We start from the raw sequence: 23873 nt of genomic DNA on the forward strand, positions 1-23873 counted from the left end.
AAAGGGGAAAAAAGAAAAGGAAATATATAAAAATAAATAAATATATAAATAAATAAATAAATATATAAATAAATAAATATATAAATAAATAAATATATAAATAAATAAATATATATATATATATATATATAGTTATAAAAGTTTAATTTTTTTTTATCTTATCATGTGTAACCTTCTTTGATCATAAAACTACCAAAGATATAATTATTTAAACTTATAATTATCATCGAAACAACTTCAAATATTGCAAAGGCTGATGTTATATGTTCGTTATTCTTCACACTATAGGGAAAAAAAAATAAAAAAAAAAGAAATATTGAAAGATTATAATTCATTATTTTAATAAATATATACACGGATTAAATAAATTATAAATTTTATAATATACAAAAATGTAATTTCTTAAAAATATTATACCATAAGTGGGTAGGTATCTGCGAAATGATGACAGTAGGAATAATGGATTGACTTATGCCTATTATGAAATAATAAAAAAAAAAAAAAAAAATTAAAATAATAAAAAATAAAAAATAAAAAATAAAAAATAAAAAATAAAAAATAAAAAAATAAATAAATAGAATTTATATTATCATATATATATATATATATATATATATATATTATCACCTATAAGATTGAAGAACAAAAAAGCCAAAACTTCAGAATCTAATAAAAAAGGTATAATGTGTAAATAAGACATGTTAACAATATATATATATATATATATATATATATATATATATATATATATATATATATATATATTTATTTATTTATATTTATGTGTGCATTTTTAGGCAATTTTTTTTTTTCATAATATATACATTCACATAGAATAACATTTTCAACATTGGGCAGCTTACTTAAATTAAACTTATAGCAATATATGGAACCAGAAATGGCTATTAAGATAAAGAGAGAAGAACATAAAAGAAGAGAAAGGAAAGCACCAATGCTATCAATAATATATCCTGAGAATGGTATAGCTATTAATGATACACCTGTCATAATAATTGTATATACATTGGAGACATAAATATTTATATTGAAAACATATAGATATATATAAAAGAAGTAATTTATAAATATGTGTATGATTGACAATAGAAAGGCATATATAAATATAAAAAAGAAGAAAACAAAGGTGAATGAGGACATAAATATTTTTATGTTTCGAAATATATTAAAATTGTTATTATGATTATTCATATGATAACTAGTGTCATAATTAATATCATTATTAATGTTATTTTTTGTATGAGGTTTAACAAAATTATCCATATGACCATTTATATGATGATGATTATTGTGATATGTTTCTTGGTTATATTCTTCATTATATAAATAATAATTTCTATCCTTTTGACAATTTATTTCTTCCTGTTCATTTCCTTTTTGATTATCTTGTTCATCATAATCTGGTATTGATAAAACATTTTGACATGTATTTTGTATATCCCAAATATTTTTTTGTTGACATTGTTCTGATTTATCTAAATATATTTCTTTTGATGAGCATATATTATTATTATTTTGTACGTTGTTAATAATATATTTATTTTGATTTGTGTTTATAAAATATTCATCAGTTATAACAAGATTTTTATTTAATAACTTTTTTTGTTGTTGTGTTGTTATATTGTTTTTATTAGTGTCTTCCTCATTGTGTTTATTTTTTAAAATTGTATGATCTATAATTTGTTGTTTTGGAGTATGGTCCATATAATTTACATATTCCTGATTTTCATGAATGAATTCATTTTCATAAGGATAATTTATTAGTTTATTTTGAGAATTAAAAAAATTGATATTATTATTATTACTATTATTTTTATTATTATTATTATAATTAGATGTATTTATTGTTGATTCATTTATATCTTCATTTGTATTATCTGTAGGAATATTCGATTGTGTTATTATATTGTTTAATGATCCTATGCATATTTTATATGGTTTCATAGTATAACTATGATTTGGTTTTCGATTATAAAAATTGGATGGATTTTCTTCACTTATCTTATCATATTCGTTATGATGATGCCTATGAAATTTATTGTAACATCCAATATTTATATGACAACTATGTAGATGTTCTAAATTTTTGTGCTCTTTATCTTTATAAGATATTTCCATTTCATAATTTTTTTTGGCACTTTCTTTTTCTTTATATGTAGTGGTCAATTCGTGAAATTTGTCTTGAGGAATTTCAAAAATTTTGAGTTTGTTTTTTTTGAATCTGTTCAATATAAAATATTCATAAAAAATAGATTTTTCTAAATTTGTATATTCAGAAAAAGTAATATTTACATTAGGATCACCAAATATATCCATAGATACTAAAATATTATCAACATTTGTATCATGAGTATATATATAATATGTGTTATTAAAATAGAAAGCAATATATTTATGATTATAAAATATTTTATGAAGATGTGTCCACACATTTCTTTGATTATACCATTTATAAGAAAATAAAAATATAATAAATAATCCAAATAAATCTATTAATAAAAACAAAAAAATATAATCACTTATATTAACCAAGCTATTTTGGTTAGTTATAATATAATTTAAAGAATGAGCAAATAATTTAAATAAACTATTCATTAAAATTAAAAATGATGTTATAACTCCTATATTAATATAAAATACACAATATAAAATTCTTTTTTGATAAATCTTGATATAACAACTACATATAGAACTTATCATAATGAAAAAATATAAAATTAATAAATATTTTTTATAATATATATTTTTATTTTTATTTCTTTTTAAAAATAAAAAATCTAAAACATTATTATTTTTTTCTTTTATTATACCTTTTATCAATTTATTATTATTATTATTATTATCATTATTATTGTTATATATATCTTTAATTTTTTCAAATTTATCATATAATATATCATTCGATATAGTAGACATTTTATTCCAATTAATATTAATAAGATATGGATTAAAAAATATATTATTATTTGGATATATAAAAAAAAATAATAATAAAGATTTATACACATCCATATTATATAATATAGATATATTTTTTAACTCATTCAATTTATTCTTTAAATTATTTCTTTCATTTGTTGAATAATTATTAATTCCTATTTTTTTTTTTTTATCCATATATAATATATTATCTATATTGCCATTTTGGCTAGCTATACCATTAAACATATTTTCGACAGATATATTATTATTATGACTATTAAAATATGATTGAGAAAAAGGAGAAAAATTCTTTTTGTGTTCATTTACAAATATATGATTAGGATTTGATTGTATTAAATGAGAGTTAAAAATTTGCATATCATTTAATATAAAAAATATAATGCAATGAGATATTAGATTGGTAATATAAAAAAGGTTTATGATATAATTTTTTTTGCTTAAATCAAAAAAGAAAATAAAAATATAAGTTATTAAGGAACTAAAATATATTAATGATAATATATTACTGTATAAGAATATAGATCCTTTATTTATAGCACTTTGATATTCTTTATTATGTTTTTTATTATAATAAAATATATTATTATCAATATATTTTTCTTTAACCCTATCATCTGTCATGTTACAATGAGGATTATTATATGGATTATTATATGGATTATTATATGGATTATTATATGGATTATTATATGAATAATTATATGAATTATTATTTAAATTATTATTTAAATTATTATATATATTATTATTATAATTCTTCTTTATATTATTGTAACAAATTTTATAAATGCCAAATTCATTTTGAAAAAAATATTCCTGTTCAGGGTTTAATAAATGTTTCTCCTTATTTTTATCTTTATCATTATATAATTCATCAGAACATACATTAATCATATTACACTGATGATTATTATTTATATTGTTATTACAATCAATGTTTGTATTTATTATTTTATTTTTTTTTACTTTATTTTGTATATATTGTTCATATTCCATATTCCTGTCTAAATAACAACTTATATCACAGCAGCCATTTTTATTAACATAGACATTTATATTTCCATGTTGGTTTGTTATCCCTGTAAGCATAAAAAGAAAAGGAAAAACATTCTTAAATATGTGAGTAGAGCAGGAGAAAAAAATCACACACATTAATATTAACAGTTTATTAGAGCGTGAAAAGTATATACTGCTAACTTTATACTCAGACATTTTAATAATTTATAAAAAAAAAAAAAAAAAAAAAAAAAAAAAAAAAAAAATATATATAGGGGGGAATTATTCCATATACATTTAATCAAATGATATAAAAGGATATTACTATTAGTACATAGAAATTATAAGCACCATATATATATAAATATTATATATATATATATATATATATAAACCTTTAAATATTTATGTGTAACAATTATGTGGTTATATTAATTCATACCTATGTGGTATTATTTAACATTAGTTTTGTTCTTTTGTTCTTTTTTTTTTTTTTTTTTTTTTTTTTTCCCCTTTGCTTTATCATAAAATAATGATAATATTACTACATAAATATAATTATATTATATTATATATATGTATATGTCAATATTTATATAATTTTCTTTTTAATATGTATAAAATAATAAGTTATAAAAATAATTGTATGATTAAATATTTATGTATGTAAATTATGTTTATGTCACATGTATCATGAAAAATGTGTGCTTAATTTTTTTTCAATAAGATATATAATAATAATTTTTTTGGTATGAACTTATAAAAATATAAAAATATATATATATATATATATATATATATATATATATATATATTTATTTATTTATTTAATTTATATATTTTTTTCATATTTAATTTACTTTTTATCTTTTATTTAATACTAAAAATAATTATAAATTTTAATATGACACACATATTATATATATGTATATATTTCTTTATATATAACCTAGCGAAAAGAAAGTATAATTTAAAAAAAAGAAAAATAAATGTAAATATATTTTGTTAATATGATATAATATAATATGTCATATGAATATATATACATATATATATATATATATATATATATATAATTGTTAAATTATAAATACATATTTATTTTATTTATTTATTTATTATTCATTTATATATTATACCATTCTGTTTTGTTATTTTATGAAATATCTTGATATATAAGTATAATATTTTTTATTTATTTTTAATTTCCTTGTTATTTTTGTTGATTAAAAAATATTGGTGTGTAAAAAAAGATCATACGATCGATTAATTTTTTTAATCATTATAATTTAAAAATTTGTTTCATCCCTTTTTTTTTTTTTTTTTTTTTTTCTTTTTTTTGATTTCCATACATATTTACCTTTATTTTTTACTGTTTGAAAAAAAAAAAAAACATTTGTGTGTAACAAAATGGCAGGAGATAATGAAAATATTCTAGATGAGTGGTGTTTAATAGAGAGTAACCCATGTATATTTTATGATATGCTTAAACGTATGGGTGCTAGCAATATATCAGTAGAAGATGTGTATAGTTTATCTTATTTTGATGATTATATAAATAATAAAGAGAATATACATATGAATCATATATTGGGTGTTGATAAATATATGGGAGAAAAAAATAAAACATTAGATAAAGAGAATAAAGAAAATAATATTGTTGATAATGTAGTGGATTTATATAAGAATGATATATGTATTGAAGATAAATATAATAAATTATTAAAACATCATAGTTATATATATGGTATCATATTCTTATTTAATATTGGAAAGAATTATAAAAGAAATAAATATATTGAACATAACGTTCCTGATAATTTATTTTTTGCTAAACAAGTTATTCCAAATGCATGTGCTACACAAGCTATTTTATCTATTGTCTTGAATAAGGATATAGAATTAAATGATGAAATAAAAAATATAAAAACATTCAGTTTGAATTTTGATAGTTCAATGAAAGGATTGACTTTATCAAATTGTACTTTTCTTCGTAACATACATAATTCATATAAACCTGCAATTTATTTAGATAAAGACGATATGCATCATGATAAAAAAAAAAGTGAAGACGCCTTTCATTTTGTTTCTTATATTAATTTTGAAAATAAAGTATATTTATTGGATGGTTTACAAAATGGACCTGTCCTTATAAATGCTTACGATGAAAATAAAGCAACCACAAAAAAAAATAATGAAAATAATAATAATAATGAAAAGAATAATAATAATGATAACAATAATAATGATAACAATAATAATGATAACAATAATGACAATAATAATGACAAACATTGGTTAGAAATTTCTAGAGAACATATTAAAAAAGAAATCGATGAAATATGTAACTCACAAACAGATAATGATGTTCGTTTTAACATTATTGCAGTTATGAAAGATAAAGAATATATTATTCAAGAATTTATAAATATACATCGTATACTTAAACAAAGAGTTAACATTAAATTAATTGATCTTGGACAAGATATTGAATTGTCAGATGAAATTAATGAAGACGATTTTTCATTTTTAAACGATATACCTTCAATAGAAAATCTTCCAAACAATATAGAAACTTTATATAATATAGTAAATAAATCAAACTTAGAAATTAATTATTTACTATCATTATTACATGAACAAACAGAAATTAAAAAATTATGGAATAAAGAACTTACTTTTAAATTTTTTAATTTTTATCCCTTCATTATGTCTTCTCTTAATTTGTTGGCTAAGCACAAATTATTGAAAGATGCTTATCAAAAAGAAAAAGAAAAAAATAAAACAAACTCTTAAGAACTCAAAAGAATGGAAAATGTATTACTTATGAGTTTATATATATATATATATATATATATTTATATATATGAAAAAATATATATTCATGTATATAATATTACCCTTATCTGTTAATCCTTATTTCGTGTTCATCAATGTAATTATATACACATATATAAAAATATGTATTCAAGACATTTCATATAAGCGTTCATTTTTTTTTTTTTTTTTTTTTTTTTTTAAGTGCCATAAGAAAGTATATGTATACATATTTACATTCCTATGGCTTATAACATTATTACTAAATATATAAGAAATATGAAATAATAATAAGTATATTTATATGTAATATATATGTGGATTCTTTTTTTTTTTTTTTTTTTTGTATTTTATACATGAGAAATAGAACTTTCACTGATCTATAACTTTAAAAAAAATAAAAAAAAATAAAACATAATTATTTTGTCTTTAAAATTGTTCAATGTATTTATTTCATAAATGAAAAAATATATATATATATATATATAAAGACAACAATAAATACATGAATATGTGCATGTATAAAATTCCCACATTTTGTTGTTTGTATTTATTTATAATTATTTTTAATAAAAATATTTTGATAAATGTTCTAAATTCATCATAAAGGTGAACATATATGAACATATAAATATATTTATATTTATATATTATGAGTTGTTATCCATCCGATGAAAAATCAAAAAAATTCAAGAAAATTGACAACGAATATGAAATAGACAGAAATAAATTGGAGTATATAAGCTTCCTATGTGAAGAAGATGACATCAATTATTTTTGTAGTTTTAATGAGGAGGGTGTGGCAAATAAAAAATATATATATATTAAAAAAAAAAAAAAAAAAAAACACGATTGGTTATATATATGTATACATACATATATATATATATATATATATATATATTTTTTTTCTTATAGAGAATGTAAAAAGTTTCAAATTAAAAAAGGACATTTTTGAAGATTCCTACTTAAAACTACTTGTAGAAAATGAAAAAATGGAAGAGGATGCACCCTCTTGTTATTTTTTATCATTTTTATATAATAACTTCTATTTGTATTATTGCGATATAATTTTTCATAATAAAAATAAACATGTACATACTATAAGTCATATTCAAAGAGATATTAATTTATTTAAGTGTAAAAATATGGAAACAAAGAAGAAAAAAAAAAAAAAAAGAAAAAAATCTGAAGAGATTTCTCAAAATAATTTAATATATATTAAAGGAGATGAAGAAAAAAATATATATAAAAAATATAATCATAATGTAAATGATCCAAATAATTTATATAATTTGAATGAACTACATAAAGTGGATACACAATACAATATTGATAAACTACATTTTTTAACATCACATTATTTAGCTTATTATAAAATTCAAAATTCAATACTTCGATATTATATACCACACTTCAATATTAATAAAATATCAAAGTTTGATAAACATATAAAAGATTTAAACAATAATTATGATCATTCTTTAAAATATAATGTATGTGCAAATGCAACAACTGAACAATCACACTTTCTTCAGAGTGATCATTCTCCTTCTTGTAAAAAAAAAAAAGAAAAAGAAAAGAACATTTTTAATTATCATAATCAAAAATATTCAAAAATAAAAAGAAATCATTCTAATAAGAAAAAAAAACAAATAAAATCATCCTCATTAAATATTTCCAAATTGTTATTTCCTTTTTATGATTACACAACTAGCGAAGAAAGTGTTATGTCCTTTTCAAAATTTTTACCTGAACATAAAATAGCTAGAAAAAAAAAAAAAAAAAAAAAAAAAAACAAACAAACAAACAAAACAATAAACAACATAATAAATAATAAGAATCATCATGATAAAACATTTACATCCAAATTCCAAGACAAAGAAGAAAACAAACATAATAGTATGCTTATATTCAAAGAAATTATAAACCTTTGTCATGAAAATAAAATTTTTACTTTTAAAAAGAAAACGAAAAATAAGGAAAATGATACAAAAAAAAAACACACATGGGTACATCCTGAACAGTTCATTCAATCAACTGATAAAGATCAATATATTAAAATTGGTGGAAAACATAATGTAGATAACAAACAATCATTTGATAATAAACAAAAATATATAAAAACTCAAAGAAATTTATCAACTCGCTCTTATATTAACAATTCAACGGAATGTTTATTAAAAAAAAATAAAATTCACAATGAACTACAAAAAGATCATATATATACCACCTCACAAGGGTTACTTAAAAAAAGAAGTTTTAGATCATGCTCCGATTGTGTAAATAAACAAGAAGAATATGAAAAAAAGAAAAGGACAAAAAAACAAAATGAATTCATATTAAACAAAAATGTAATTATTAAAGGAAAACTGGAAGATGTCTTATCACGACCTATTGTTGACATGAGAAGTTTAAAAAAAAAGAGAAATTTTGAAGGAAGTGTAAAAAATGAACTACAACATGTAAGCAAAGATATATTTGATGAATGTAAAGAAAATCAAAATATATATAAAGAAAAAGACATTTTAACAAAAAAGAAGGATATTCATTTTCTAAATTTTATGAATATAAGAAAAAAAAAGGAAGATAATATTTTAAAAATGCAAATACTTAAAGGATTAAATCAAACACATTATGATCCCTTACATTTGGAAAAAATGGTTACTTGTAAAAGTGGAGGTATAATATATAACCATGAGACCAAATCAAAGGAAGATGAAAAAAAAAAAAAAAAAATTAATTTACATAAAGATAAACAAAAATATAAAAATGAACTTAAATCTATAGAACAAAAAATGAATAAACATTTTGTTTTTAAAAATATGTCTGTTTTTATGTTGAACTTTTTTTCTTTATATATTAACGGAGAATATGAGGAAATTATTCAGTTATATAAAGAAGAATATTTTAATATAAATTTTTATATCTTTTATATATATATAAAATCCTTAATAAAATTAAAGAAGTATGATCTGTGTTTAAAGTATATATTTGATAAGAATGATGATAATATGAATGAAAATAATATGTATGGTACTAAAATAAATGATGATAATATATATGGATATAATAAAATCATTTTAACTTTCTTAAATGCTGTATGCTTAGAAAAATTAAATAAATTAAAATTGAGTATAACAGAATATTGCAAAGTAGTGGTACATAAAATGGATGAGCCTATTAAAGATGATAATAATAGGAATTATAAAAATAAATATAATGACAATTGTAATTATAATTATAATTATGAGTGTAGTGATGATGCTATAAAAATCCATCCATTCATTCTTATATGCCTAGATAAATTAATAGGGACATATCAATTAAAGATACATGAAGAAAATACATTAATAAAATATGTACAACTACATTATGACTTCAAAAAACTCTTAAATTTTTATATTTGTAAAGTATATACAATGGATAAAATTCGAAAATATGATGTGAAAGAATATATGAACACACACAATGACATAACCTTTGAATTAATTAACGACCCGAATAGTAGAAAGAATAATATTTATTCTATACAGATAAACGATAAAAACTTTTTACAAGATAACAATAAAGAAAAGAATCAAAACGATTGTAATATAAATATTAATATAAGAAGAATGAAAAGAAATATTGAGGAACCCATTAACTGTCATTATAATATAAAAAGTGAATTAAAAAATGGTTGCTATAACCCTAAAGGATTAATTTATAATAAAATCCCGTTTTTTGATGAGAAAAGAAACAAAGAAATAAAAAAAAAAAAAAATAAAAAAAAAAAAAAAAAAAAATATTTTTACATAAACATGAACAATGTGTTATATTATATTAATAAAAATGGAAAGAAGGAAAATTATGATATGCCTAAATCTTTATATAGTGACAATTATTATTTTGATGATAATAAAAAGGAAAAGGAAGAAGAAATAAACAAAAAAGACATCATATTACATTTTCAAAATAAGGATATACATAAATATATCCTAAGTAATAATAATATATTAGACAATAATCAGTTTGATTATAATTATTTTTTATTTGATTATATTGTTCGTCAGGGTGTTTATAATAATTGTTGTTATAAGTATACATTAAAAAAGATAACTCATTTTATGAGTATTGCCTACACGAATAGAAACATCTTAGGTACTATAAAAAAGCTTGCTATAGAATTAAAAATAATTTGTGAGAAATGTAAAGAAGATTACAAGAGAAGAGAAAATGATAATAAAAGGAATACATATAGTAATATGTACACACATAATAATAATAATAATAATAAATATATATATAATAATAAACATATATATAATAATTATTTATATCACTCAGACCCTGTAACATTAATAGATCTTTTGTGTATTACTTATTACTGTTTGAAAAATTACGATTATATAAATTGTTATTATATAAGCAAATATATTATTAAAGAAAGAAAAGGATATCAAAATGAAGAGGCCATTTTATTATTCATTACCTCTATAACAAATTTAAATAGTATATTCAAAAGATCACAAGAAAAAATTAAAGAGTTATTTCTTCTATATAATGAGCGTGTTAGTCATATGACTTATAAGAAGAAAAAGTATTATTATAAAGAAGAGAAATATAAATATGAAAAGGATTATATAGATTATTACATGATTGGTATAATATATTTTTTAAATAATAATTTTAATAAATCTCTATTATATTTTTTGAGATGTATACAATTAAAGAGTAATTTTTACATGTGTTATGTTTATATGCTTTATCTTTTTTTATCTTCTTTAATAAAGGAGAGAAAGAAAAATTATAAAAAATTCATTTTTTTTAAATGTATCAAATTACAGCCACATAATATAATACCCTATGTAATATATAGTTCGACTGTCTTGGAAATATATCAGCGATTTAAAGGTGAGAATAAGGGTATCACGAGTGTACATATAAATGAAAATATAAATGAAAATGAAAATATAAATGAAAATATAAATATAAATATAAATAAAAATACAAATATAAATAAAAATACACACATATATAACCATACAGATGACATCATTTATAATAAGCCCAATGGCATATCCAACACAATTATCAAAGTTGAGAAAATACATTTTTTAAGGTATATTCTTAATAAAGCTTTAAAAATAGAAAACGATAACATTTTTGTATGTAACGAATATTTTATTTATAATTTTTTAAGAAAGGAATATTTACAGTGTGAGATTTTTTTAAAAAAAATAATATTCCTATGTAAAAATAAATTTTTTCCTAATAATATAAATGTTATATCTTCTATTTTATATAACATGTCTATATATTCATATATGTATCAAAAGAATATATATGAGAGTGAGAGATATATTATTTTGTTATTAGAAAATAACCCTTTTAATATAAAGGCTTTACATATACTAATTCATATATTTTTTATAAAAAAAAACAAAAACTGGATACCTTTATTTGATTATTCTATATATTTAGAAAATTTCTTATTATCTCTTGACAATAACATATTATATTATGATAATTCAAAAATAATAGATAAACAAACAAAAACCACATATTTGTATAACAATTTCTTTAATCAGATTATAAGAAGAAAACAAGGATCTTTATTGTTATATTTTGCTTATAGTAAATTTAAAAATGCAAGAAAATTCGACACATTCTTAAAAAAATATATAAAAGAAAGCAAGGAGAAAGGGTATGGAATTGACTGGGGTGGTTGCGAGCGTATGTAACAAATAAAATAATAATATATAAAATGTTATATATATAAAATGTTATATATATATATATAATATGATTAATGAATTATATATAATAATTATATTTCCCTTTTTAATATTGTTACTTTATGATAGCTTAAATATAAATAAATAAATAAATATATATATATATTTATATATATATTTATTAATATTTACATTTATTTATATATATTTATTTATTTTCATAAATTGTATATTTTTATATATTGATTAAATATTTTAATTTGTTATACGTACTTATATATCTTTTATATTCTCTCCAATGATATAACTAAATTTGAAAAATATATATATAAATAAAAAAAAAAAAAAACATATAAAAATTGATTTATTTATATGAATAATAAAAATAATATATTTAATTTATAAATATATATATATTTTTATATATATATAATTTTTTTTTTTTTTTTTTTTTTTTTTTGGTGGTTAATTTTTTGTTCTTTGTTCAGAGCGCATGTAAATAAAATATTTAACCTACATAAGGAAAGATAAAAATATTTTTATATAAAATATGCATAAAATTAAAAAAAAAAAAAAATATATATATATATATAAAAATATATAACATAAATATATTATTATATATATATATATATATATATATATATATATATATTTTTATATATATATAATATATTTCATTTCAGTGCACTTCAAAAATGAAAAAAAAATATTATATTAACATATGAGATAATATATATTATTATATATTAAACATATCGTAAAAAATAAAAAAATAATGTAATAGTATATATATATATTATATATATAAAATAAAAAAAATAGATATATTTTTTTAAAAATATATAATATATATTATATATAATAATATTATTACAATATGTATAATTATTTTTTCAAAATTTATTTTTTATTATTTTTTATTGTTTTATTTTAAAAGGCATTTTCTGATGATATAATTAGAAATGTAATACATTTTATTATTATATATAATATATTTTTTTTAAGTATATTTTTTATTTTAATATATTATTTATGAATCAATAAATATGTTTTTGTATTTTTATAATATATATATATAATATAATACCATATGTATATAAATACAATTTTTTTTATTTTATTATTATTATTTTTTTTTTTTTCCCTTCCATATCCTAATATATATTAATAAAATAATATTTCAAGATATATTTTAATAAAAAATATAATATTTAGATATATTCTTTTATAAATAGTATATATGCAAACAATACATATAAATATATAATACATCATATAAATATATAATACATCATATAAATATATAATACATCATATAAATATATAATACATACATACATACTTATGGAATAGATTTTTATTTTATAAATATAATATTTATAAAAACTAGCTAGCTACTGTAAATTTTTTAAAACACAGTTTGCAAAATATATATAATATATATAATATATATATATATATATATATATATATATTTTTATTTTTATTTTTATTTTTATTAATTTTGTTTAAGTTGTTTTATATATATATATATATTTTTTTTTTTTTTTTTTTTTTTTTATTTTTAAAAATGTTGGGTTTAATATTCAAAGTAGTAATATTTATTGTTGGTTATGTTCTCCCTATTGGATTATCATTACATGGCTGGAAAAATAAAAAGTATGAGATGATTGAATATTATTTAAAATATGTTTATTTTTTTGTTATATTTGAAAACTTAGTAACACCATCTCTTGGTAGAGTAATTTATAGAATTAGTTCTTTCTTATGGTGTGTATTACACTTAACTATATATATTATTTTAATAACACCAAAACTTAATTATTTAAATACAATATATGATAAAATCAGTAAAATAAATAATCAAAATAATATTGGATTATATTGGAATAAATATTTAGTTAATCCATTGAATGATAAATTTAATAAAATTATCAAGAAGTTAAAGACATTATAAATATCATAAAAAAAAAAAAAAATATATATATATATATAAATAAATGAATCGACAAAAATTAATCTTTATTACACGCCACCCTTCAAAAATTATTACACAGACACAAAATATGCAATTCACCCAAGAAATAAATAAATAAAAATATATATATATATATATATGTATATATATTTTTATCAGTGTTAATAAATATGTTACAAATGTATAATATTTATTTCAGACAAGACTTATTATACTCATATCATATAATGTAAAACTAAACACAAACACAAATACAAATACAAATACATATACATATACATATATATATTATATATATTAGTTAATTTTTTTTTTTTTTTTTTTTTTTTTTTTGAATAATAATATAATATTAATATGCTTGTTAATATACATACGTACAGAATTATTATGAGTTGTCAAATAACATTAAAAATAATTCTCCAAAAAAAAAAAAAAAAAAAAAAATTATTTACGTGATTATATTTTTTTTTAACCCTATTGTGAATTTTATATATATAAATTATGTTTTGTTTAAATATATCCCTTTTTGTATATATTTTATATATTTACATTTATCAATTTTTTTTTTTTTTTTACAAATATATATATATATATATATATTTTACACTACTGTTTGATTATATTAAAACTAATTAATAAAATTATATACATATCTCTATAATATATATTTTCAACTTTTGAATGTTACTTTTTTTTTTTTTTTTTTTTTTTTTCAATATATTATAAATAAAAAAGCTAGTAGAACAAAAAAAAATAATAAACAAAAATATATCCTTATTCTTTTAAGAATAACATATATTCTATTTTCTTTTTACAAGATGACGTGGTTTTTCTTTTATAAATTATAAAATGTAAGAGTCATTTTATTTTTTTTATATTTTTATCTTATGAACAAGTATATAAGGAAAACATATACGAAAGTAAAAAGGGGCATGTGAAATGAAAAAGATATAAAAATAAAAAAATAAAAAATAAAAAATAAAAAATAAAAAAGACATTTTATATAATTATAAAAAAGTATATCAAATAAATAAATAAATATATATATATATATATATATTTTTTATATGTCATATGTTTTATTTAATTGTGAATAATAAATTATATGGATCATGTTCAAGGTAATGCACTTCCATATGCAAACTGGTGCACAAGTAACTTTTATATATTTTTTTTTTTTTTTTGAAAAGTAATTATTTGAAAATTTATATGGATATATATATAAATACATCTTACATATAATTATATAATATACGACACATGTATATATAATATTATAACTTATAATAATTTATTTATAAAAAAAAAAAAAAAAAAAATGGGTGTTGTTTATTAGGAGAGGTCGAATAATTTCAAAAGTTTATATATCTAAAAAAATGTATATTGATTTTATTTTTTGTTTATATTTTAATGATGTCTAATTATAAATATGTTTAATATTTCATTCCTATATAATATTACTTGATTAAATATAAATAATATCATTTATTTATTTTTATATTCTTTTTTTTTTTTGTTTTTTTTTTAAATATTTTCATTATCAAATTTTTAATATTTCCCTTTTCATAATAATTTTGTCACTTGATTATTTCTCTATTTTATAAATTTTATAAATTTTATATTTTAAGCGTAACTTTTTATACAAACAAGGGAAAAACGATTCTTACCTTTTTAAGGAACCACAACATGAAATGTTATAGACACATAAATGAATCAATAAATAAATAAATAAATAAATAAATAAATAAATAAATAAATACATATATATATATGTATTATATTTTTTTCTGAACTATTTTAGTTTTTTTTTTTTTTTTTTTCTTTTTGATATCTAGCGAATTACAACTTTAATGAAAATTAATCATATAGTGGAGAAACATACAATTCTAAAAAATTCATACATATAATATATATATTATATATATATATTATATATTTATTTTATCTTTTCTTTTGAAGATATATAATATAGCGTATATTATGGCAGACACGCTAGTTAAATTCAAAGGATACAAATATGGTAACCAAAAAATATATCCACATTTTAAAAATATAAGAGATTATGATGTTTATAAACAAAATGAATATGAGACGGATACAAATGAAATAAGTTTATATGACTACAATGATGAGAATATAAAAGAAAAAAATAAGTTAAATGATAAATTTAAAAGGGATAACAATGATAATAAACATAGTAATAATAAACATAGTAATAATAAACATAATAATAATAAACATAACAATAAATATAACAATAAATATAATAATATATATAGTAACAATTACTATAATAGTTATAATCATAATGATATTAATATTAATAGTTATTTAAAAAAAAAGAAAAAACGTATCTATTCAAAAAAAAAATCATTACTTCCTTTTGAGCATATTGATAATAATATCGAGAATGATGTAAATAATTCAGATAATTATTTAGAATCATTTGTTATAAAAAAAAAAACAAAAAATATCCCATTAAATAATAAATATATAGTAGAAAATTCAAATATAGAATTAAAAAATAAATTAAAACATACATTAAATCCAGCTTTAAGTTTAATGGCTTCAAGAGCAGTAGATGGATTATTAGGTGGCGTACATAAACACATGCAAGGACCAATAGCTATAAGTTCAGATGGAAATAATTCTCCTTTAGCTAACCAAATTGTAACACCAAATGTATATGGATCTCCTAATTCTATATCACCAATTAATATGACAAATAATATTGCACCTTTAACATCTAATCCTTCACCAGCTCCATCTCCTCTTACTCCACCTATAGGTTCATCAATGTCTCAAGCAGCAACAACAACAAATATTTCAGGTGGAACACCTATAGGTATACCTAATCTAATGTCACAAGGAATTCCAGGTGGTATACCTACACCTCCAGGAGTTCAAATACCCAATAATGCTATACCATTCAATCCAATGAATCCAACTAATGCTATGCCTTTAAATCAAATAGGACAAAATCCAGCATTCAATATTCACCCTACAGCTTCTAATTTAAGAGGAGATCCTGGAAATGTAAATTATAATGAAGTCGTCAGTATTACAATAGGTATTGTTTTAAGTCTTGTCCTTTTCTGTTTTATTTTCGGATGCTTAACCAAATTGTGTAAACCAAAAAAGAGAAGAAGATGATAATGCAAAGTGGTATATATTAATATGTACATAAAAAAAAAAAAAAAAAAAAAAAAAAAAAAAAAAGATTTATCCACACAAATTATATATAACCTTATTTAATATATAATATTATTTATATAACTATACGCTTTTCAAATGGAAATATTTCCATACCATTATTTTGTTATATATTAAAATATATATTACATTTCTTTTATTTGTGTATATGATATGTTTTTGTAGGTCCTTCGATTTTCATTTTTTTATAAACCCATTTAATTATATATATTTCCTTTTTATCATAATTTTTTAATTAAACTATAAAAATATATCATTTCTTATATAATGATTCAAATAATTAATATAATATAATATGATATAATATAATATAATATAATATAATTTTTTTTTTTTTTTTTTTTTTTTTTTTTTTTTTTTTGTGTTCCCCCCCTTATACATTTCTTCAAAGTGTGTTATAGGTTAATATATATTCATTTTATATAATGATAAATAAAATCATATAAATGACAAAAAACATAAAAAAAAAAAAAAAAAAACACACACACACACACATATACATAATATATATATTATAATTCATGTCATTTTATTATTATTGAATAACTTGTTTTTTTTCCTAACCTGAGGATTGCATAATATTTATTATCAAGCTTTATAAAGTTATTTATATTCAATTGATATTTTGAATCATTTATAAGCATATCATTTAAATATATACAGTTTTGACTTATCTTTTCTTTAGCTTCTTTGTTAGTACATGCAATATCAAATTTTTTCAATAAATCTAAAATATTTATTTTGTTTTGATTTATATGTTCCATTGTTATTTCAATAAATGGAAATACTTTTATATCATCAATATTATCAATTTTATGAAAATCATTATTCTTTAAAACATCTTTCATTTTATGTATTTTTTTAACAGTGTCTTCACCAAAAATATAGGAAGTAACACTATCAGATAATTGTTTTTTAGCTTGGTTAATTTTTTCTTCATAGCTCTTTTGCAATGATATATCATTAGTAAAATTATTATGTTCAGTAGTATGATCTGTGTCTTCAACATTATTATTATTATTATGATGATCATCATCATTATTATTATTTTTAATAGTAGTAGTACTTTCTTTTTTGGAGTCATCCAAAGTCTCATTTAAATTTTTTGGATCACTTGAATTGTATACACTTTCAATTTCTCCATTTATATTTATATTTAAATTTGTCAACATATCAATATATGATTGAACCTTTTGGTCTTCCACATTTCTTAAAAAATTCCAGAATAAATATGGAGAGTTATAATTTTTATCTATCCATATAGGTAACCTTTTATTCTCATTAAATTGAGATTTACTATATTTGATATTATTTTTATATACTAATAAATTAGTTGTTAAACCATATAACTGAGTATTCGAAATATATTGAGCAAGTTCTATTCCTGATTGTATATTACCCCATTGATCTGATCCTCCTATTTGTATACATGTTTTAAATTTATTAAACAAATGTAAAAAATCAAAAGATTGTAATGTTATATAATTTAAATCTTTCAATGTAAGGTTTTTTTTAAATTTATTCAGAAAACATTCTTTTCTTAATAATTTATTAATAGAAAAATGTTCCCCATATTTTAAAAAATCAATTATATTCATTTTATCATACCATAAACTATTTTTTAATATAATTAAAGAACCTTTATTATCTGATTCATATATAAATTCCTTATCTCTTTCTATATTACTTTTTTTAATTAATTCATTTATATCATCTTCACATATTTCTCTTTGAAGAAATAATTCAATTATTGTTCTTCTTATATTTTCTTCATTCTCTAATATATCTTTTTCCAACGTTTTTTGTCTCTCAACTTTTTGAAATGAAGGATCTCCTATTTGGGTTGTACTATTTCCTAATAATATTATAACATCTGTATTATGATTACGTAAGATATCCAAAGTAATCAACGGTACTAAATTACCTAAATGCAAATATTTACATGTTAAATCAATACCTGCATAAACACTTTTCCTATTCTTTTTTTCCTTCTCATTTTCATTATGATATAATATCTTATCAATATTTCTTATATCACTTACATAATGAATCAATTTTCTTTCATATAATTTTTTTAAAGCTTTCGATTTAATATCATATGTACCTATGCTATTTTTATTATTCTCATGAATTATGCTATTCAATCTATGAGGAGCAAACTTTTTATAACACAGAATTATTTCTATTAAACCATTATATAAAAACAAAACCTTTAATATTATCATATATATCTTTACCATCCTATAACATTCCAACCATTTTATTTAATTATTTTATAGCATATATAATAATTTTTTTTTTTTTTTATACTTCTTTTTCTCAATTTTTCACCATTCTAATATAAATATATAAATATATATATATAATGTATATTTAGGTGTATATATTATCTTATTTTTATAATATATAATGAATATATAATTTTTATATTCAATTTAATTACAAAAATGAACAAAATTAAAAAAAATAAAAATTTTGGTCACACAAGTAATATATATAATATATATGTATATGTATATTTATATGTATATATATTTTTTTTTTTTTTTTTTTTTTCTTTTAAAGCACCTGAACAGTTCATAATTATTTTAAGGCCAAATGATTATACGCCCTCTTCAATTTTAATAAAAATATGAACATATAAATATCTACAATTAATTGTAACATTTATATAATATAATATATATATTTATTTTATGATTAAATTATATATAAATAAATGTATATATTCTTATGTACCAATTAACTCTCAAGTATAGATAATATACTTTTGTTCTGTGTAATTTTTCTTTTTGTTTTTTTTCAGTGTACATATAAAAAATGGCTAGTCATTATAATTTAAAAGAATGTTTGCATTAAGTAGATGTTTTTTGCTATCTTTTGAAATTCCCTTTAGTCAAATTCAAAAAATTACAGCACGCTCATCAGGTCCAGGAGGACAAAGTGTCAATAAGGTGAAATAGGAAAAATGTGAAATTCACATAGCTTTTTTTTTTTATGCATATTATAAAAAAATATATGTGTATATAAATATTTACAAGTACATTTTAATATATATATATATATGTGTGTATTTTGAAAGGCTGAAACGAAAGTACAAATCCGATTTAATGTGGATGAAGCAAAATGGATTCCTCCAAATGTTAAAAAAAATTTAAAGTAAAAAAAAAATAATAATAATAAAATATAAAGAGAAAGTAATTCTCTTCATATATTTCTGAAATATGCCCATTAATGTACATACTTTATGTAAATTTTTTTTAATACAATCACAGAAAGATTTATAAAAACAAACTGAGCAAAAATAACGATCTCATAATTGAATCTGAAGGTTTGTAAACCATGATTATATATAGATAGTTATATGTAATTATATAAAATACAATGTATCATGTTAATTATATGTTTTGTTATTATAAAATATGAAAATTTATGATTTATAAAAAAATACATATATATATATATATATTGAATTCTATAGAAACGTCTTCACAAATATCGAACTATAAAATCTGTACTGACAAACTTAAAAATATTCTTGAGGAAGCCGAAGTAAGGAAAATGATACACTATTTAATAATATTCAAATGATATTTCTTCCTACTGGTGTAAATATTTATATATATATATATATATATATATATATATATACATAACATTAGTAATGCATATGTTGTTTGTTTAACGTTTCAGAATTATAAGGAAAAAATTAAACATACAAGTATAAAGGATTTTATTCATTTAATTAAGTCTGATGAGCAGGTGACGCAAACATATATATGTTTATATATATATATATATATAATTTTACATTATTATAATTATTTACAGATAAAAAAATACAAAGATAATTTAATTAATCAAAAGAAGAAGCGACAGCAAAGGAAATTCAATAAGCGTGATTATGACTAAATCGTTTTGTATTTTATTAATATTTATTTAAGTTTTTATAGAGAAAATAATAACCTTTGTATTGTGTTATCTAGTAGTCATATTTTTATGTATACGTTTTATAGAAAGTAATAATACGTTAATATCAAACTACTTATTACATTAAAAAATTATGTGAAATGGATATACTTCCTTTTATTTATTTATTTATTATTATTTTTTTTCTAGTTTGTACAAAAAACCGAACAAATTGTTTTAACATATTACTTGTCTACATACTAAGTAATATGAAAAATAACCTTTTTGAAAATCACAAAAATTGCTTTTTGTGTCATAAATTTAAATAATTTTATTATAAAATGCACATAACATTTTTTTTAAATTAATATATATATATATATATATATATATATACATTTGTATATATTTTTATATGTTTATTGTCCATTTGTTATTTACCTTGTCAAATGTGTAAACTGTAATCTATATATATATATAAATATAAATATATATATATATATATATATATATGTATAAAATAAATAAATTCACTAAAATTATTTAAATATGATTTTTAAAATAAAGAGATTATTTAACATATACATGCGCGCACATATACATATAAAGCTTTGAAAAAATGTTATTTGAAAAACTACATAATAATATGAATACAATTTTTTTTTTATTTTGCAGTATTAATATTTATATAAAAAAAAAAAAAAAAAAAAAAAAAAAAAAAAAAAAGATTTATATATAAATATAAATATATATATATATATATATATATATATATATATAACTAAATAATCTTGACAAGATATGTTTATCAATTTTTAATTTTTCAACATATAGAGAGCATATTTTTATTTTTTAACATATATATAAATATATATATATATATAACAATATATATATGTATCTATTAATATATGCATTTACATATACATTCAAATATATATTTGCACATAAATTTATGTATAGTTTTTGCATACATATGTTTTTATTTTAAAAATATACAAATATATATATATATATATATATATATATATATATGTATATAATTCAGTGTAGTCTCCATGCATATAAATATGCAAATCTTAAAAGGTCTGACAAATTGTACTAATTTATATCATATTACAATATATATGTGTGTGTAGAGAATTATTATATTAATTTAGGTTTTTTTTTTTTTTTTTTTTTTTTTTTTTATTATTATTTCATTTTGGCTGTTTTGTTCAATTTTTTTTTTTTTTTTTTTATTATTATTATTTCATTTTGGCTGTTTTTTTTCAATTTTTTTTTTTTTTTTTTTTATTATCATTTCATTTTGGCTGTTTTGTTCAATTTTTTTTTTTTTTTTTTTTTTTTTTTTTCTTTTTCTTATCTTTTCATTTAATTTTTATTTAATTTTCAATATCTTCTTCATCAATAGCTACAGCTGCAGCTTGTTCTAATTCCTTTTCAGCTTCTCTTACAATATTTAGATCAATTTGGAACTCTGGTGCTTTAGCATGTTCTCCTACGAAAACAAGATTTGGTTGGTTGGACAATCTCCTGGCTAACCATAAGAAAGGTTTTTCGAAATTGTAATTTGATCTTGCAGACAAATCGTAGTATTGTAAGTTTCTTTTTCTGTGGAATTGAATTTGTCTAGATTTGACTTGTCTGTCTTTAACATCAACTTTGTTTCCAACTAAGACCATAGGAATAGTTTCACATACTCTTGTAATATCCCTATACCAATTTGGAACATTCTTGTAAGTAATACGAGAAGAAACATCAAACATGATTATAGCACAATCACTTTTGATATAATATCCATCTCTTAAACCACCAAACTTTTCTTGACCTGCAGTATCCCACACATTAAATTGTGTTTTTCCAAAGTTGGTTTGAAATTTTAAGGGGTGAACTTCCACACCAAGAGTAGCTAAAAAAAAAAAAATAATAAATAAATAAATAAATATATATATATATATATATATATACATAAATATATATACATATATACATAAATATATATACATATATATATATATATTTATTAATATTCCCATTTTATGCTTTTTCCTTTTTATTACGTATATATTTTTTTTCAAATTCTCCAGTCAAGTGTCTTTTCACAAAGGTTGTTTTTCCAACACCACCATCACCAACTAAGATTAATTTATATTGTGGAATATATTCTTGTGAGTCCATTTTTTAATTGTATCTAATAAGAAGGAAAAAAAAAAAAAAAAAAAAAAAAAAAAGATATATTAAAATAATAATATAAAGTTGTAAATATATAATTA

The 23873-nt window shown here is 18.3% G+C and overlaps 8 protein-coding genes across 8 annotated transcripts in view; 5 read left to right on the top strand and 3 right to left on the bottom strand.

Moving 5' to 3' along the window:
* PADL01_1115100 (conserved Plasmodium membrane protein, unknown function) overlaps nucleotides 1–4173 on the bottom strand; it is a gene marked incomplete at both ends in the record, with an annotated part of 4344 nt that extends 171 nt beyond the window's left edge. The window contains 4 exons of the mRNA XM_028682609.1: nucleotides 173–282; nucleotides 418–475; nucleotides 628–666; nucleotides 864–4173. Of these exons, the coding sequence (XP_028538870.1) occupies nucleotides 173–282; nucleotides 418–475; nucleotides 628–666; nucleotides 864–4173 (3517 nt within the window). The remainder of the gene's footprint in view (nucleotides 1–172; nucleotides 283–417; nucleotides 476–627; nucleotides 667–863) is intronic.
* A 1194-nt stretch (nucleotides 4174–5367) lies between these two features.
* Nucleotides 5368–6753, top strand: PADL01_1115200 (deubiquinating/deneddylating enzyme; the record flags this gene model as incomplete). The annotated part of the gene is made up of 1 exon (XM_028682610.1): nucleotides 5368–6753. One exon carries the CDS (start codon nucleotides 5368–5370, stop codon nucleotides 6751–6753), a length of 1386 nt encoding a protein of 461 aa, XP_028538871.1.
* A 782-nt stretch (nucleotides 6754–7535) lies between these two features.
* On the top strand, nucleotides 7536–12500 carry PADL01_1115300 (conserved Plasmodium protein, unknown function; the record flags this gene model as incomplete). Its single annotated transcript, XM_028682611.1, has 2 exons — nucleotides 7536–7571; nucleotides 7695–12500. 2 exons carry the CDS (start codon nucleotides 7536–7538, stop codon nucleotides 12498–12500), a joined length of 4842 nt encoding a protein of 1613 aa, XP_028538872.1.
* A 1567-nt stretch (nucleotides 12501–14067) lies between these two features.
* Nucleotides 14068–14454, top strand: PADL01_1115400 (conserved Plasmodium protein, unknown function; the record flags this gene model as incomplete). The annotated part of the gene is made up of 1 exon (XM_028682612.1): nucleotides 14068–14454. One exon carries the CDS (start codon nucleotides 14068–14070, stop codon nucleotides 14452–14454), a length of 387 nt encoding a protein of 128 aa, XP_028538873.1.
* Nucleotides 14455–16455: 2001 nt separating this feature from the next.
* Nucleotides 16456–17628, top strand: PADL01_1115500 (conserved Plasmodium protein, unknown function; the record flags this gene model as incomplete). Its single annotated transcript, XM_028682613.1, has 1 exon — nucleotides 16456–17628. The coding sequence occupies one exon, from the start codon at nucleotides 16456–16458 to the stop codon at nucleotides 17626–17628; it is 1173 nt and encodes a 390-aa protein (XP_028538874.1).
* Nucleotides 17629–18212: 584 nt separating this feature from the next.
* On the bottom strand, nucleotides 18213–19913 carry PADL01_1115600 (tyrosine--tRNA ligase; the record flags this gene model as incomplete). Its single annotated transcript, XM_028682615.1, has 1 exon — nucleotides 18213–19913. The coding sequence occupies one exon, from the start codon at nucleotides 19911–19913 to the stop codon at nucleotides 18213–18215; it is 1701 nt and encodes a 566-aa protein (XP_028538875.1).
* A 621-nt stretch (nucleotides 19914–20534) lies between these two features.
* On the top strand, nucleotides 20535–21600 carry PADL01_1115700 (conserved Plasmodium protein, unknown function; the record flags this gene model as incomplete). Its single annotated transcript, XM_028682616.1, has 6 exons — nucleotides 20535–20642; nucleotides 20771–20847; nucleotides 20964–21019; nucleotides 21170–21240; nucleotides 21382–21450; nucleotides 21520–21600. 6 exons carry the CDS (start codon nucleotides 20535–20537, stop codon nucleotides 21598–21600), a joined length of 462 nt encoding a protein of 153 aa, XP_028538876.1.
* Nucleotides 21601–22982: 1382 nt separating this feature from the next.
* Nucleotides 22983–23778, bottom strand: PADL01_1115800 (GTP-binding nuclear protein RAN/TC4; the record flags this gene model as incomplete). Its single annotated transcript, XM_028682617.1, has 2 exons — nucleotides 22983–23509; nucleotides 23661–23778. The coding sequence occupies 2 exons, from the start codon at nucleotides 23776–23778 to the stop codon at nucleotides 22983–22985; spliced, it is 645 nt and encodes a 214-aa protein (XP_028538877.1).
* Between the last annotated feature and the right edge of the window lie 95 nt (nucleotides 23779–23873).

Source organism: Plasmodium sp. gorilla clade G2 (assembly GCF_900097015.1).
Source record: "Plasmodium sp. gorilla clade G2 genome assembly, chromosome: 11".
In the NCBI taxonomy this organism is placed as follows: Eukaryota; Apicomplexa; class Aconoidasida; order Haemosporida; family Plasmodiidae; genus Plasmodium; species Plasmodium adleri (nom. inval.).